Source organism: Saccostrea cucullata, unplaced genomic scaffold (assembly GCF_032062105.1).
Source record: "Saccostrea cucullata isolate Sc308-1 unplaced genomic scaffold, CSIRO_AGI_Scuc_v1 ctg572, whole genome shotgun sequence".
In the NCBI taxonomy this organism is placed as follows: Eukaryota; Metazoa; Mollusca; class Bivalvia; order Ostreida; family Ostreidae; genus Saccostrea; species Saccostrea cuccullata.
Window position 1 is genome coordinate 99,013 of NW_026930578.1, and position 14,355 is coordinate 113,367.

The 14,355-nt window shown below is 31.7% G+C and overlaps 1 protein-coding gene across 1 annotated transcript; it reads right to left on the minus strand.

The window, feature by feature from the left end:
* Positions 1-1,041: 1,041 nt before the first annotated feature.
* On the minus strand, positions 1,042-12,202 carry LOC134229155 (multiple epidermal growth factor-like domains protein 10). Its single transcript, XM_062710859.1, has 9 exons — positions 12,103-12,202; positions 11,777-12,016; positions 7,030-7,284; positions 5,910-6,044; positions 5,254-5,391; positions 4,847-4,987; positions 2,830-2,964; positions 1,667-1,807; positions 1,042-1,166 (listed from the first exon to the last, which is right to left on the minus strand). Exons 1-9 carry the CDS (start codon positions 12,164-12,166, stop codon positions 1,042-1,044), a joined length of 1,374 nt encoding a protein of 457 aa, XP_062566843.1. The 5' UTR covers positions 12,167-12,202.
* Between the last annotated feature and the right edge of the window lie 2,153 nt (positions 12,203-14,355).

Sequence of the window (14,355 nt, forward strand, 5' to 3'; positions counted from 1 at the left end):
GTAACATAAAATGAAGAACATTTTCAAAGATTGCATTGAATTTAGATTATTTGGCCCTATCCTCTCAGGCCCCAGGAGGCAGAGACCAGTGAATGAAATAAATGAGTTTAGTCAGATGACATAAAAAGTATGTTTAAGTTTATCATGTTTATTACAATGTTATTTTTTCTTAAGGAGTTGATATCTTTCAGCGTACACGTAACATCTACATATCAAGTGACCTCCATTTCTAGGACTAAAATAAATGATACATACCTTAAATAGATTATATACCCAGCCAGCAGAAAACTGCCCACAATACTGATACAGAACAGAGATATAAACACGTGGGGTGAATCACAGGTGCTGGCTGAATTAACGTATTCGATTTTACCAGTAATGTTTGTCTCTTCTGTCAAGGTAAATTAAGTATATCGTTCAAAGAAACACGGATAGGACCAAAAAGAAAATGAAAAAATATTTTATACATATGTTGATTTTTGGACTCATATATTCTATTTTCCCCCAGAATTCCTTTACAAAATTACAGAAAATTATCTATATCTCAAAGATACTATTGAACTATTTTTTTCTTTCTCATTACAACAGCTGAAATTTGATTTATCAAACACTTAAATTGTCGAATATTTTGGTAATCGAGTACTTTTCTAGATTTTGAAGTTTAACTGTATTCAAACAACTATAAAAAGATTGTTTGATGAAAAAACTTAAAATTGCTACTGGCTTAAGTTTTATCCACAATTTGTCGAAGTATTATGAAATTATTTCTAAATGATCTAGTCCACATATAATAAACATTTTTTGGCGTTGCGAATGAAATTGCAAGAAACCTGATGAAATATAGATTGAACAGAAAAAATAAATTGACATGTTATTTTTTCTTAAGGAGTTGATATCTTTCAGCGTACACGTAACATCTACATATCAAGTGACCTCCATTTCTAGGACTAAAATAAATGATACATACCTTAAATAGAGCATTTTGTCAGCAAACTTTTATATATATTTGATCGTTGATTTCTTCTTGACCGATTGAAACTATTATATACCAGCCAGCAGAAAACTGCCCACAATACTGATACAGAACAGAGATATAAACACGTGGGGTGAATCACAGGTGCTGGCTGAATTAACGTATTCGATTTTACCAGTAATGTTTGTCTCTTCTGTCAAGGTAAATTAAGTATATCGTTCAAAGAAACACGGATAGGACCAAAAAGAAAATGAAAAAATATTTTATACATATGTTGATTTTTGGACTCATATATTCTATTTTCCCCCAGAATTCCTTTACAAAATTACAGAAAATTATCTATATCTCAAAGATACTATTGAACTATTTTTTTCTTTCTCATTACAACAGCTGAAATTTGATTTATCAAACACTTAAATTGTCGAATATTTTGGTAATCGAGTACTTTTCTAGATTTTGAAGTTTAACTGTATTCAAACAACTATAAAAAGATTGTTTGATGAAAAAACTTAAAATTGCTACTGGCTTAAGTTTTATCCACAATTTGTCGAAGTATTATGAAATTATTTCTAAATGATCTAGTCCACATATAATAAACATTTTTTGGCGTTGCGAATGAAATTGCAAGAAACCTGATGAAATATAGATTGAACAGAAAAAATAAATTGACATAGAAATAAAATGAAATCATACCTTCAAAACAATTCACACCTTGCCATCCACTTTTACAACCACCTTTACAGGACCCAGTCACGTGATCACAAACTCCAGTATTGTTACAATATGCACTACATTTCTGCTTACAATTCAAACCATACCAAGCACTGGCGCATTCTGCCATAAAAAATACACTTTTTCTCATTTTGTGAACATATAGGATTTTCATTTGTGTTTGGATATGATTTTTGTGTCCTTATACCCAAGGAATGGCGATGGGATAAAAACACTCAATAATATATATAGAAATGAACTTTATTTTACTTCTCCATTCTCCCACCAAAAAAAACATTGCGATGTTACAACTATGGGATATCATTAGTTATCTAGGTTCAATCAAGGGTGTACGGGGATTTACCCCGGGTTTTATTCCATACACCCTGAGGCCGAAGGTCAAAGGGTGTATGGAATACAGCCGGGGTAAATCCCCGTACACCCTTGATTGGACCTGGATAACGAATGTATTTCCTATGTATCCATAATTTTTTTTTTGTTGACATCAGAGTGTGTCATAGAAAATGTATGCATTGTGACGTTACGTTTTATTTACACCCAGCTTAAGTCTGGTGCACAGATTTTTACACCCGACTTTGTAACCAATCAAAGCTCGTGTTACAAGCTACATACAAAATAACAAAGCATGTCATAATGCATACATTTTCTATGATAAAAATCGAATAACATGACGTCACGATGCATTGTAGTATGTAGTTATCTTATCGATAGATTGACACACTCTGATGTTTACAAAAAATTTTTGGATACATAGGAAATATATTCGTTATCCAGGTAATCAAGGATGTACGGGGATTTACCCCAGGTTGTATTCCATACATCCTTTGGCCTTCGGTCTCAGGTTGTATGGAATAAAACCCGGCTAATTCCCGTACACCCTTGATTGAACCTAGACAAATAATAATATCCAATGAGAGATATCAGTAATAATTTATTGCATCAAAAGTTAACATTCTCGATATTGACATTCATATAATTCTTTCCTTAAGCGGGGATTAAGTATTTGCGGTTGAGAATATTTCAACTATAAATGCAATAATTCATTTCAATAAGCATTGCATTGCAATGCTTGCTGATATTTCTATCATTAAGTTGCGTCTTATCATAAGCGGTTGCTATACTACCTCTTGTACAACTTTCTCCCATGTATCCCGCAGCACATCCATTGGGACAGACTCCATTAATCTGATTACACACGGCTCCTCCTCGGCAGTGTCCACATCGTATATTGCAGTTCGTTCCATTCTTCTCATTACAGTCTTTAACAAGTAGAATCAATGATTTTGCCCATTTTTATGCATAAATTGAAATTCAATTTATACTTTAAATATGCACACCTAAACATGTATTTATTTACTAAAAAAAAGTATATAAGAAAAACAAGATGAAAAAGATATACAAAATAGATCATGCTTATAAATTATCGAGCTATTGTTGTAGTGTTCGGTCATAAGTTTATTAAGTCATTAAGATTAGTAAGGAAGCATAAACGAAACACACTAGATACTTTGATATTGGGATACGATTATCGATGCATATGAAGACTAAGCAATTTTTGGGATGCGTAAAAAAAATCTTGATAGCAATTGAATCGAAGTTCCCTAAAGTTTATTTTGTATAAGTTATCAATATGTATGTTTAATTTAAAAAATTAAAGTAAGTATTTTAAACGGGAAAAACAATCAGAGACAATCTTGGGTTATGATGAAATTTAAAAAGATATAAGCTAAGAAAACAAGCATCTAATTTATTTCTTAATTAATTACATATAGGCCAAATAAAATTAATCTTTAGATTCTCATCCCCGCCCGCCCCTCTCAAAATGTCCCGCCCCGACGTTTTTTATTTTGATATTTGGGTATTTTCATGTATTTTCTTCAGTAAGAATTTGGGTCAAAGTTTAAGAGTTATCTCCCGTCTGTATTAAAAGTCGCGTGTCGCTATTTATAGCAAAAACGCCATGTGAAGAATGGAGAAAAATCGGCAATAAAAGCAGTTTAAATGTGTAAGGAAAAGATATTTTGTCAGTATAGAGAAGGCAGAGAAGAAAAAATAGCATAAACACATATAGATACCATCACTGGCAGGAGCAAGTATGTGGAGAGATTGTAACTAAGTAAAAATAGACGAGGAAAATGACACCTGGTCAAGTTATACATAACAATCTCCAGCTGTGTGACTTAGCTTTGAAATAAAAAAATCTACAACATCGTAGACAGACTTAAGAAAAATCTAGATTTTTCAGTAGAATAATTATTAGAACATTTATATAGATTTTGCAAAATAAGAAGTCGCGCATACACAATTTATTGGTATCCCCACCTCATTTTGTTCAGGGTGTGCCGTATAATGTGTACTTGATAATTTGTTAATTAACAATAAATATTTAACTTTTAAAGCAAAAATTTTCTTTATAAATTTAAAAGAATATGAAAAGAATTAAATCTATTCATATTTGCATTAAGGTAATGAAAAAAATGTGTACGGGGCGTCCATTGTTTTGTTGATACTTAGGCCTATATATAAATTAACAATTATAAAAAATAAAAAATAAAATCCGCCCACCCGCCCCAATTTTTTTTGCAAATTAGGATGAGAATCTAAAGATTAATTTTACCTGGCCATATGTGCAGAAAATATCGTAAGAAACTAACAGTAATTATCTTACTTAATATGCATGTATCGTCTTTCTTAGGAAAATTTTGTAAAATTTATGTTATTTTATTATTTATTTATCTTTGAAATGATAATTTGTTTTTTAGCACCTGACATTAGAATACATTAGGATAGCTTCAATGCAAGAAAAAGATCAGAGAAATTCCAAATAAATCGTTCATCTTGCGTTCACCATTCGTTCACCGTTTACTTTGCACTCCCTTAGCGTTCTGCGTTCATTTATCGTTCACACACGCTCACTACGTTGCGTTCATCATTCACACATCGTTCGCTCACCATTCGTTCAGATTTCGTTCAGATTTCGTTCAAAGTTCAAGTTAGAAAGTAGAACTTCTAGGGACTATATCAGAGATTTATTTGTGACTGTTTCTCAAAATATACTGATAGACACAAAGAACCAATTTTTAACATCTTTCCTCCCTGAAATATTAGTAGGATTCCTAATACCATGCTGTGTGTATTTACCTTTGTCACAAAGGACACCTTCCCATCCCGTTTTGCAACCCCCCTGACATACACCGGATTTGGAGTCACATCTGTTGGAGTAGAGGCAATTCGGGCTACATTTCCTCTCACAGTTTTTGTCATAGAATCCAATTGGACACACTTAAAGACAGACAAAAAATGTATAGTAGTAGGAAAGTAATTAATGCTAATCCTGAGGATTTTGAAATGGCACAAATTTTATCATAGAGTTTAAATATCGGAGTTTTTATGTCATCACATACAATTAACTATTTGGCACAAAAGAATTCATGTAAATTATAGTTCTGCTGATTTATTTATGTTAATATTGATCTTTTTTTTTAAAATGTTCTTTTCTAACGACAAAATCCATTGTCTTTATTGCACCACAGATAAAATATGTTTACTTTCAGTACATCTGGTTCCCTGATAACCTCGTTCACATCCATTTTGACACTTTCCATGAACGTGATGGCACTGTTCAAAGTTCAGACAGTCTCCACAAAACTCTTCACAATTTTGTCCATAACGTCTTCCACTGCATTCTGAAAAGAGATTTCAATAAGAAATGCATTTGTTATCAAGTCTAAGTAATATATCGGTGGTTTTTGAAAAAAAAAACAAAGGTTCCAATAATTTACAATTATGGACTCTTTTGATGTTGAATATTGTTTGTTATTCAACAGAAAAATATCAAAATTGACCTCGATTTCGCCTCGGTCAATATTGATACTTTTCTGGTGAATAAAAAACATATTCAAATAAAAAAAATCAATATTTATATTATTATATAGTCTGGATTTGAATAAATGAAATTGAAGACTGCATGACATCATTTTAATTTCCGACATTCCGTCTTTGAAAATAAAAAAATGTCCAGATTATAGTCTGTAAACTGTGTTTTAAATATGCGATCCGTTTAATAGATATATTTTTTTCGGGGGGGGGGGGGGGTATGGACAGGTTTTTTTAATATTAAAAAAATAAAATTTATTGTTTATAAAAAAAAATGCAATCTATAATGAATAATTGTATTTTTTAAGACAATAATTGCATTACAAACCTTTGTCACAATATTGCCCAACATAGCCTGGTTTGCATCCTAAACAAACCCCAGTCTCGATGTTACAATATTCCTGGCAGTTTGTATGACATCTAAGGGAACAATCAGGACCAAAATATCCAGACGTTGGACATCCTGAAAAATAAACACTTTAAAAAAGCTTCCCCTTTTACGTCAGATCTGGTACATGTAAGACTCTTAGAATATTGCTTCTCTTTATTAAAATGTATGTAGTACATGCTTTTGAAATATACACACCGTCAATAGAAACGCAACACCCTAATTTTAGGGTGAAAATTATATACAGATTATAACTACAAGCTAAAAAGCAACTTCCGGTAATGGAAAGAAATTCATTCAACCGTTAAATAACTGATTTGGCGACGTAAAAGATGTCCTAACTTTTTTGGTACATAGTTATAAGCTGTATATAATTTTCACCCTAAAATTAGGGGGTTGCGTTTCTATTGACGGTGTGTATATTTTTATATACAAGTTATAACAACAATTTTCAAAAACAAAATGTAAAGAAAATTAGACATCTAGCTGTAATCATGCTTTCATTTAAGGATGAAGATGTAAATATGTCAACAGTGCATAAACACGAGCTTATGAATTCAATTTACTTAATTCTTTTACAAGTAATTTACTGACTTTGTGAGGATTCTAATTACTCAAAATGTTTTCCCATACAATATCCCAGTGACCTAGATTTTACCTGGGAGTTCTAGTTTTTCCCTCTCCAATCCATTATTTGCCACGCTTATATTTAATCATATCCAGTGCTAACACAAATTTAGCCACAGTTAAGTACACACTTTTATTCATCCTGTATTATAGTTTTCAGCCTTACTGTAACAAAAATTTTCGATCTAACATCATCATAAGTTATTTTTTTTTTCATACGTATGCATTTTTGTCTTACTGATTTGTTCATTTGCCTAATTTCTTTTGTTGTTGTTGTTGTTTGTTGTTTTGTGTATGGATTTTTTTATCTGTCAATTTTCACTTTTGTAGAATAATTACTCATCCCTTTTTCTGATGTGCAATCATTTTTCTAATCAATCACATTATTTTATACACATGTAAACATGCAGTGTAAATTTCGGTAATTATTTACCGTAGACCTCGACTTCACACACTTCGGTGTATGCATCGGAGGAGTAGTCAGCTGGATATTTCACTCCTTGAAGTCTTTCATTATAGTAAATGACGTATTGCCCGTGTACAGGACAACTTATGTTTACAACAGGTGGAATGGTGGACCTGGTGTAGTTTGTGTCGTGCAAGCAAAGGTAACCGTCATTTCTGTAGGTTGTGTTGGATACGTATAAGTAAAATCCTAGAAATCGTGCTGTATATCCATTAATTGGACCTGAAATATAAATATTTTCAATCTGAAATTATGCGTAGATTGATATAAGCTTCCAATAGCAGGAGGTTTGACAAACAATAGAGAAATATAAGAAAATCCAAATATTGACCATCATTTTATGTAGATGAGGTTTTAAGCTGAGAGAAAATGTTTAAATCATGCATTAAAAATATCAACGTATATGCTTGAATTGGAGTTTTCCCATACTCTTATACCTGTCATTTCTAAGCATGGTCAACAAAAATTTGGGCAAAAAATAAGTGTTTTAACATCGCTGCTTTAACAAATTTCCATACAAGAAATCAGATACGTTACCAGGAATTTGCTCAGAGATTTTTTTTCTATTTAACCCATTTGATTAATGTTTAAAAAGCTGATATAACAGTTTTTGATTTTTATAAATCTGAAATATCATATATATCCAATCAATATTGGATTCTGAAACTTCATAAAAAAAAAAAACCGTACGGCAAACATACAAAGCGGGTACCAGTAAATGCTCAACCAAGCCTCTTTCTGTTCTCCTCACTAAGATATTAGCTGTAGTGAAGGAGAAAACTCAAGAGCACTCTGCCACAATATATTCAAGAAGTGGCTTAAATCTGATATGGATACTTAAAAATTCCAAAATAAAAATGTTGGACAATTTGAAATCAAAAGATTTTTAGCCAAATCGACAGCTTAAAAAAAGTTTATACTTTCCAACTTTATACACAGCCATTCCACAAGATAAGTAAATCCAGGCTTATTTATATCATTGACAGCTGCTTTTTTTCGTTAAAAATTGAACTCGTAAATTTACTCGCCTTGTCTTTGGTCATTTACAAAATTATTTTGTTAAAAAAAACTTTCTGATTGTACACACGCATACTTATAAGTTGACATAAAAACATGCTTGATTTCGGGTTGACAATATCTATTTGGTTTTTGGAGACCAGGTCTTCCAACAATCTATTGGAATTCCCAAGGATACCAATTGCACACCGTTATAAGCACCTATTTTTGTATTGACATGAAGCAGAATTTGTCCAAATTCGTATACGTGAAAGGAAGAAAACACTAGTTGTGGCATTCAACTCAACATTTAAATATATCGATGGCGTATAGATAGTTTTCGATAGGCCTGAATTTAGCGAAAGTTACCTCCCGTTGGTCGCCATATTGGAGGTCGACTCGGTGATTTTCCCTCTATGTGTTACCAAGTTTAAGAGGTTGTAGAAGAAATATTTGGTGGAAAATCTTTAATAAATATTTTTTTTTTCAAATATAGGAGGCTTCCAAAATTTTACATACTTCAGAAAAATAATGATTTCTAATTCAAAATAGCATTTATAAAATTTTTATATTGGTTGAACAATGAAGGAATATAAGCGTTTGGACCTCCAGTATGGCCGCCAACGGGAAATAACTCTCGCTAGATTCTGGCTAATCGAAAACTAACAATGGCAACTTTCAGTAAAGGAGAAAGGCCTAAAACTGTCCATTCTGTGAGAGAAAGAACTAATCGAGGGCTGTAGGCCCGAGATCAGTTCTTTCTCTCACAGAATGGACAGTTTTAGGCCTTAATCCTACTTAAAACATGATTCTCTTTGTTCTGAAAATTTAACAAAAAATGTGCAACACAGGTAGCACACATACTATAAATTCATTGTTGACAGAATGGACAGCTACAGGTAAGCTTGGGGTGCACAGCAATTTATTGAATAGCTATTGTGTTTCCAGTTGCAAATAACAAAAGGTCTTCGTCAAAAGAATGGACACTTACATGTGGATTTTGGGGGATGCTAGTTTTTATATAAGAATGCAACTCCTCAAAATCAGTTTATATTTTGCGTTGTAAAGGCAAACATGTTTCCCTCTGATGGAGAGAATATAATTACGACAGAATCGAAATCGGGACCAAAAGATGCACACAACCAGTGATACTTTCATCTGGACACAGAGAATAGTAAGCGTAAAAGAAAACATTATCCCAGCTCTGATCCCCTGAAAACGACAAATACAGATATTTCGAATTCAAACTGGAAATGTGTTTTTTTTTAAATTAGAATTCAATTTTTGAGGATATATTAATTGCAGCAGTGTAATGTTGAAATTCAAATTGTGTTCCGAGTGTTGGATAGCCATGGGCTAAACTTCGACCTGAAAATGTATATCAAATCAAATCTGGAAATGTTTCAATTTTAATTATTTGCTACCGAAATATTCACCGCAGCAGTGTAGTTTTCATGGTGCAAACTGTTTTCTGGGTGATGGATTTAATATAAGCCTACTTCATGCCTAAAATGGATTCTTCTCGAGGGAATGATGCTTTCAAAATCTTAATCAGATGTGAAATTGTGTCATTAAAATTCAAGTTTTGTGAATTGAAATAATGTGTTTTACTTATTGATTTAAAAGTGTAAAATCGAACAGATCCGATGCAGACACTGTGTTCTGGATTAACTTATATCTCCAAGTTCTTTTTGTTATTCACATGTACATAAAATCGTATTTAATATATTAATTTGTTTTTGTTTCCCTCTTGTGCACATGCTAAGGTTTATCTGTATCTTTCGATTCTGTTTGTTTTAACTGTCCATTCTGTTTGTTTTTAACTGTCCATTCTGTTTGTTTTTAACTGTCCATTCTTAAAAGAATGGGCAGTTTTCCAAAAAGAATGGATACTTACAGGTGACTTAATGGATTGTTAGGGGAGTTGGCTCAACACTAAGCTATAGAATGGACAACACAAACAAAAGGTTTACGTTTTAATCATGTTTTGATTCTTGTGCCGATACGATATATTCCGGTGAGCTTGAGATAAAAAATACCTCAGAGTCTGACACATCTGTTTCGTATTTGAATATTTTACTTGAAAAAGAATTTAATGATAATCTAGCAACCAAGCTCTATGATAAACGTGATGATTTTAACTTAACAATCGTCAGCTTCCCGTACTTACGCAACAATATAACTTCGTCACCTGCAAACGGAGTTTATATATCTCATTTGATTGGATACGCAAAGGCATGTTCTACGTATGAACAATTTTTAAAATTGAGGTAATTTTTTGACAAACATTTTGATGAAACAAAAATATCAGCAGTCTCCTTTAAAGTCATCATTTCGTAAGTTCTTTGGTCTATACAATGACCTTGTCAGCAAATACAATTTATCATTGAGTCAAATGTTGTCTGATGTTTTGTTTTTTTTTCATACTAATTGTTAGTCCATTATTTATACACTGAATTGACGACGGGTATTTCCGTTCTTTCCCGATCATGACAAGGAGCACACGACGGGTGAGACTGGTCAGCAGGGATTGCTCACTTTTCCATGGCACCTGACCCCACCTCTGATGTTTTAGAGATCCGTCTATGCTCTACTCCTATTTTGTATTGTTTAATGGACTTTTGACCTTTAATTCTTTTCGTTATCCCAATATGTTTCAGTAATGAAAAACAGAAAAGAGTTTAGAAATAACAAGACAATACTTAAGGAATGTTTTTTTTAGTTTTGTGTGAGTTATTGGTGTATGATTCATACGGACTTGTCAAGTAGGCATATTTTCTGAAGCGAAACTTTCCTTATATTTACATTTTGCATGTTGGGAAGCACCAAAAATATACTCTATATTTGAACTTCTCGCTGCCCTATATTATTATACTTTTACTAACGTCGCTGTAGCCTTATTGTAACGTCACGTTAAAGCACCTTTCTCCTTTTATATTTCTAAGAGTGAGTATACACGAAAATGGTTTTCAAATCAAATTTATAGTTAGCTTAGCAGAAAAACACAGCAAATGTAAATATTAGCAATTGTACTACGTTAAGAACCGAAATGATAATTTTCACGTCATATTTATGACTTTTAAATTTTTTCAATAACTTTTTTCTATAATACATGTATACACTGTTTTGTTTATAGATTACGGATATGTTACAAATCGTGTATGATAAAATATTTGGAAACAACAAATTCAAGCTCAAAGTCCATTAAACAATACAAATATTGGAGCAGAGCAACCAGGTACGGACCTCTAAAACATCAGAGGTGGGATCAGATGCCATGGAGGAGTGAGCATCCCCTGACGACCGCTCACATCCGTTTTGTGTTCCTTGTCATAATCAGGAAATAACGGAAAAATTCAAAGTGTGTAAATATAGCTTAAAAATTAGTATGAAAAGTGCCAGCCAGCATTTGACTTATTGATGTGTTGTTTTCGCTGAAGAGGTCAGAACTTACAAAATGATAACTTTAAGCGAGCTGGCCAATATTCTTCCACCATCACTTGTTTGTCAGTAACTTACCTCGTTTCAGAAATTGCTTTTACGTAAAGCATACTCTTGCGCGTATCAAATGAAACGTTTATAGTTAGTGTTAAAGTTCGGGATGCTCCACCTTATGTCTTATGTGAAAGGTCGATATCATTCATGCATAATCCTATACTTTATTTTTGTCAAAAAATATATACAACTCTACCTGTTATGAAAGTATTTTGCTACTTACCCCACTTAATATTATCCGTCCTGTAGTAAATTGTTATGTGATGTATACTGAGAATTGATGTCAGATTCACCCACCAGGTGGCAGTGGGACGATTTTCAGCGGATATGACGCATTGTCCTCCATGATGTGAGAGGTCCGTTTTCAGTCCGTCCACGCCATTACTTGCATCGGTTTTACTGTGATCCCGATAACGTAAATATTGCTTACTTTGCCAGGACGGTTTATTCAAGGCAATGTTTTCTGGAATTCAAAAATTAAAATAAAATCAGTAAAGCAAATGCCATAGTAAGAAACATACCCAATGGGAATGCAGTAAAGTAAATTACCGTATGCATTTGAATGAAAAATAATTTGATGAAATGTCACAATTAAAGCGATAATCTGTAACATAGCTCCGTTTTCAATGAACAATGAATTAATGAATAATTGAAAGAGCCGTTCATCAGTGAGTTTTATTCCCATTTATTAGTATTAGATTATCATTTTCGTTTAATGAATTTCCTATTCATTCAAGTGGAGTAATTATAAATAACTTTTTTCTAATTAATTCGTGGTTTTCTATTTCCTCTTTCTATTTCATTCTCAAGTACATATTGTCAATTATTGTAAAATTAATCAAATCATATTTTATTTTAATAAGGTATATGTTCATAAACAAACGTAATTTTCTTTGAAAGATTTCCAGTTCCTCTGATTAAGATGAAAATATATAGAATTTAAAATATCGAGATAACGAACAGAAATTAAGCTCGAAAATTCATTACCATTAAAACAATACAAAATGAAGCACAGCAAATAGGACCACTAAAACACCAGAGGGGATCAACTGCCATGAAGAAGTAAGCATCGCCTGTCGACCTTTACTCTATGTCCACATCAGATTAACGAGAGAAAAAAAATCTATTTTCAGTTTTATCAGTCACATATGGATAAGGTTAAAGGTGGAATTTTTGGATCTCATTCCATTAATTAACATTAAAAATTTCAGATTTTTTAAAAGGCATTTAAAGGGTATGAAACCAATTTTCATCTTGTTTTCTTTAAAAAAAAATATTATCTTGTACGTCGGCTTTCTACATTTAAAGATAATTTCCTTGTGGGGAAAATAGTTAAAAATATAAAGATTTTTTTTAAAAGCTAGTTTGCAATACTAGTTATTGATTTTACACGATTTTAAACTAGACCTTAAATATCATGAAAATAGCCATTCAACCATGTTTAACAAAGTAAAATGAAAGAAATTAACAAGAATATTGATTTTAACTTTTATGCAATGCTTCATAATGTAGATGTAATTTTTATTTGTATCATATGTCATTTAAGGTAGGTCTGTACTTTCAGAATTTTCTGTCAAACTCTTTATTTTTTGATTTGAAAATCTTGTGTAAGTCATAATCTAACTAAAACACCCATAAAAAACATATCTTTGCAGGTTAATTTTCATGCAACTTGTCTCGGAGTATATACCTCTAAAAATGCAACAGCAAAAATTCAACATATAGAAGTGTAACATCATATTTTATTTAGTTATGTACCAAATCACATCCAATTATTGTTATGACTTAAAAAAATAATAAATATTCATTTGTCAAGAAAATATTTGAAATTTCTATTTGAAAACACTAAAAAATTTATGTTGATTCTGTCAAAATCTCTCAGAGAAAAAGTTCAAAATATCTTTATTTTAAATATTTCTCAAAATTTTACATGTTTATATGCTATTTTTTCTTAACAATTATTTAGAATTATATCTTAGGTTGGCAAAAAAACATACTTTATTATGGTTGACCAGAAAATTTTCACAAAACAGCCTTTTGAACACCTATACCCCCATTTTTGGAATATCTATTTTTTTAATCGTTCTTCACAAAACGTATTAAAAAGTTAATTTAAAAAGATGATATAGGCTAAAAATTAAAGATAAAAAGATCTCAAGTTAGTTTGTTTAAAAAAATTGAAGATTTTAGGTCCATGAAGGCAATTAAGAATTCTCTGTCTGTGTAAGTACTAAATTACATATAGATCCTATGAACAGAGTGCAAAGTGGTTATTCCTATAAATAATGTATATTAAATGCTTTGTGTGCACAATGACACTATAACAAACAAATATATACTTGCTAAATTATTTTTAATCGTCCAAAAAGTTTTTTTTTTTCAATAGATAAGGATAATTAAAATTTTATATAGGTGTGTAAAATTAAAACCGGATCCGTAAAAGTGTGGACCTGCCTTAAGATAAGGTAAATATTTATTCAAATCTACAATACAAGTATTTGTAATTAATTGTATATGCCCAATAAGAGTGTAGATGCAGACATTTTCAAATAAGAATATTCATAGTAAGCTCAAGGGTTGGAATTCAATAGAAAATAGATCTTAGATCCTCCTAACTTACCAAAACTTGGACCAGTGTTTCTAGATAATGTTCTTATCACGTGATTAGAGGCCTTAAATAAATGTTTCTTATCAAATGGCCACGTGTCTAATCACATGTATAAACAGTACACTATGTCTGGAAAAAAAAGTTACGCATCTGATTAAATGAACCTGACATATATATTTCGAAGAGCAGTATAT

What these genes read in the sequence shown, in the direction of transcription:
- LOC134229155 (XM_062710859.1), bottom strand. Translation starts at nt 12,166, where the DNA reads ATGTTACAGATTATCGCTTTAATTGTGACATTTCATCAAATTATTTTT. An exon ending in GACGGATAATATTAAGTGGG is followed by an intron (nt 7,285 to 11,776) that starts GTAAGTAGCAAA and finishes TTTATATTTCAG; the next exon opens with GTCCAATTAATGGATATACA. An exon ending in TGGGCAATATTGTGACAAAG is followed by an intron (nt 5,392 to 5,909) that starts GTTTGTAATGCA and finishes ATCTCTTTTCAG; the next exon opens with AATGCAGTGGAAGACGTTAT.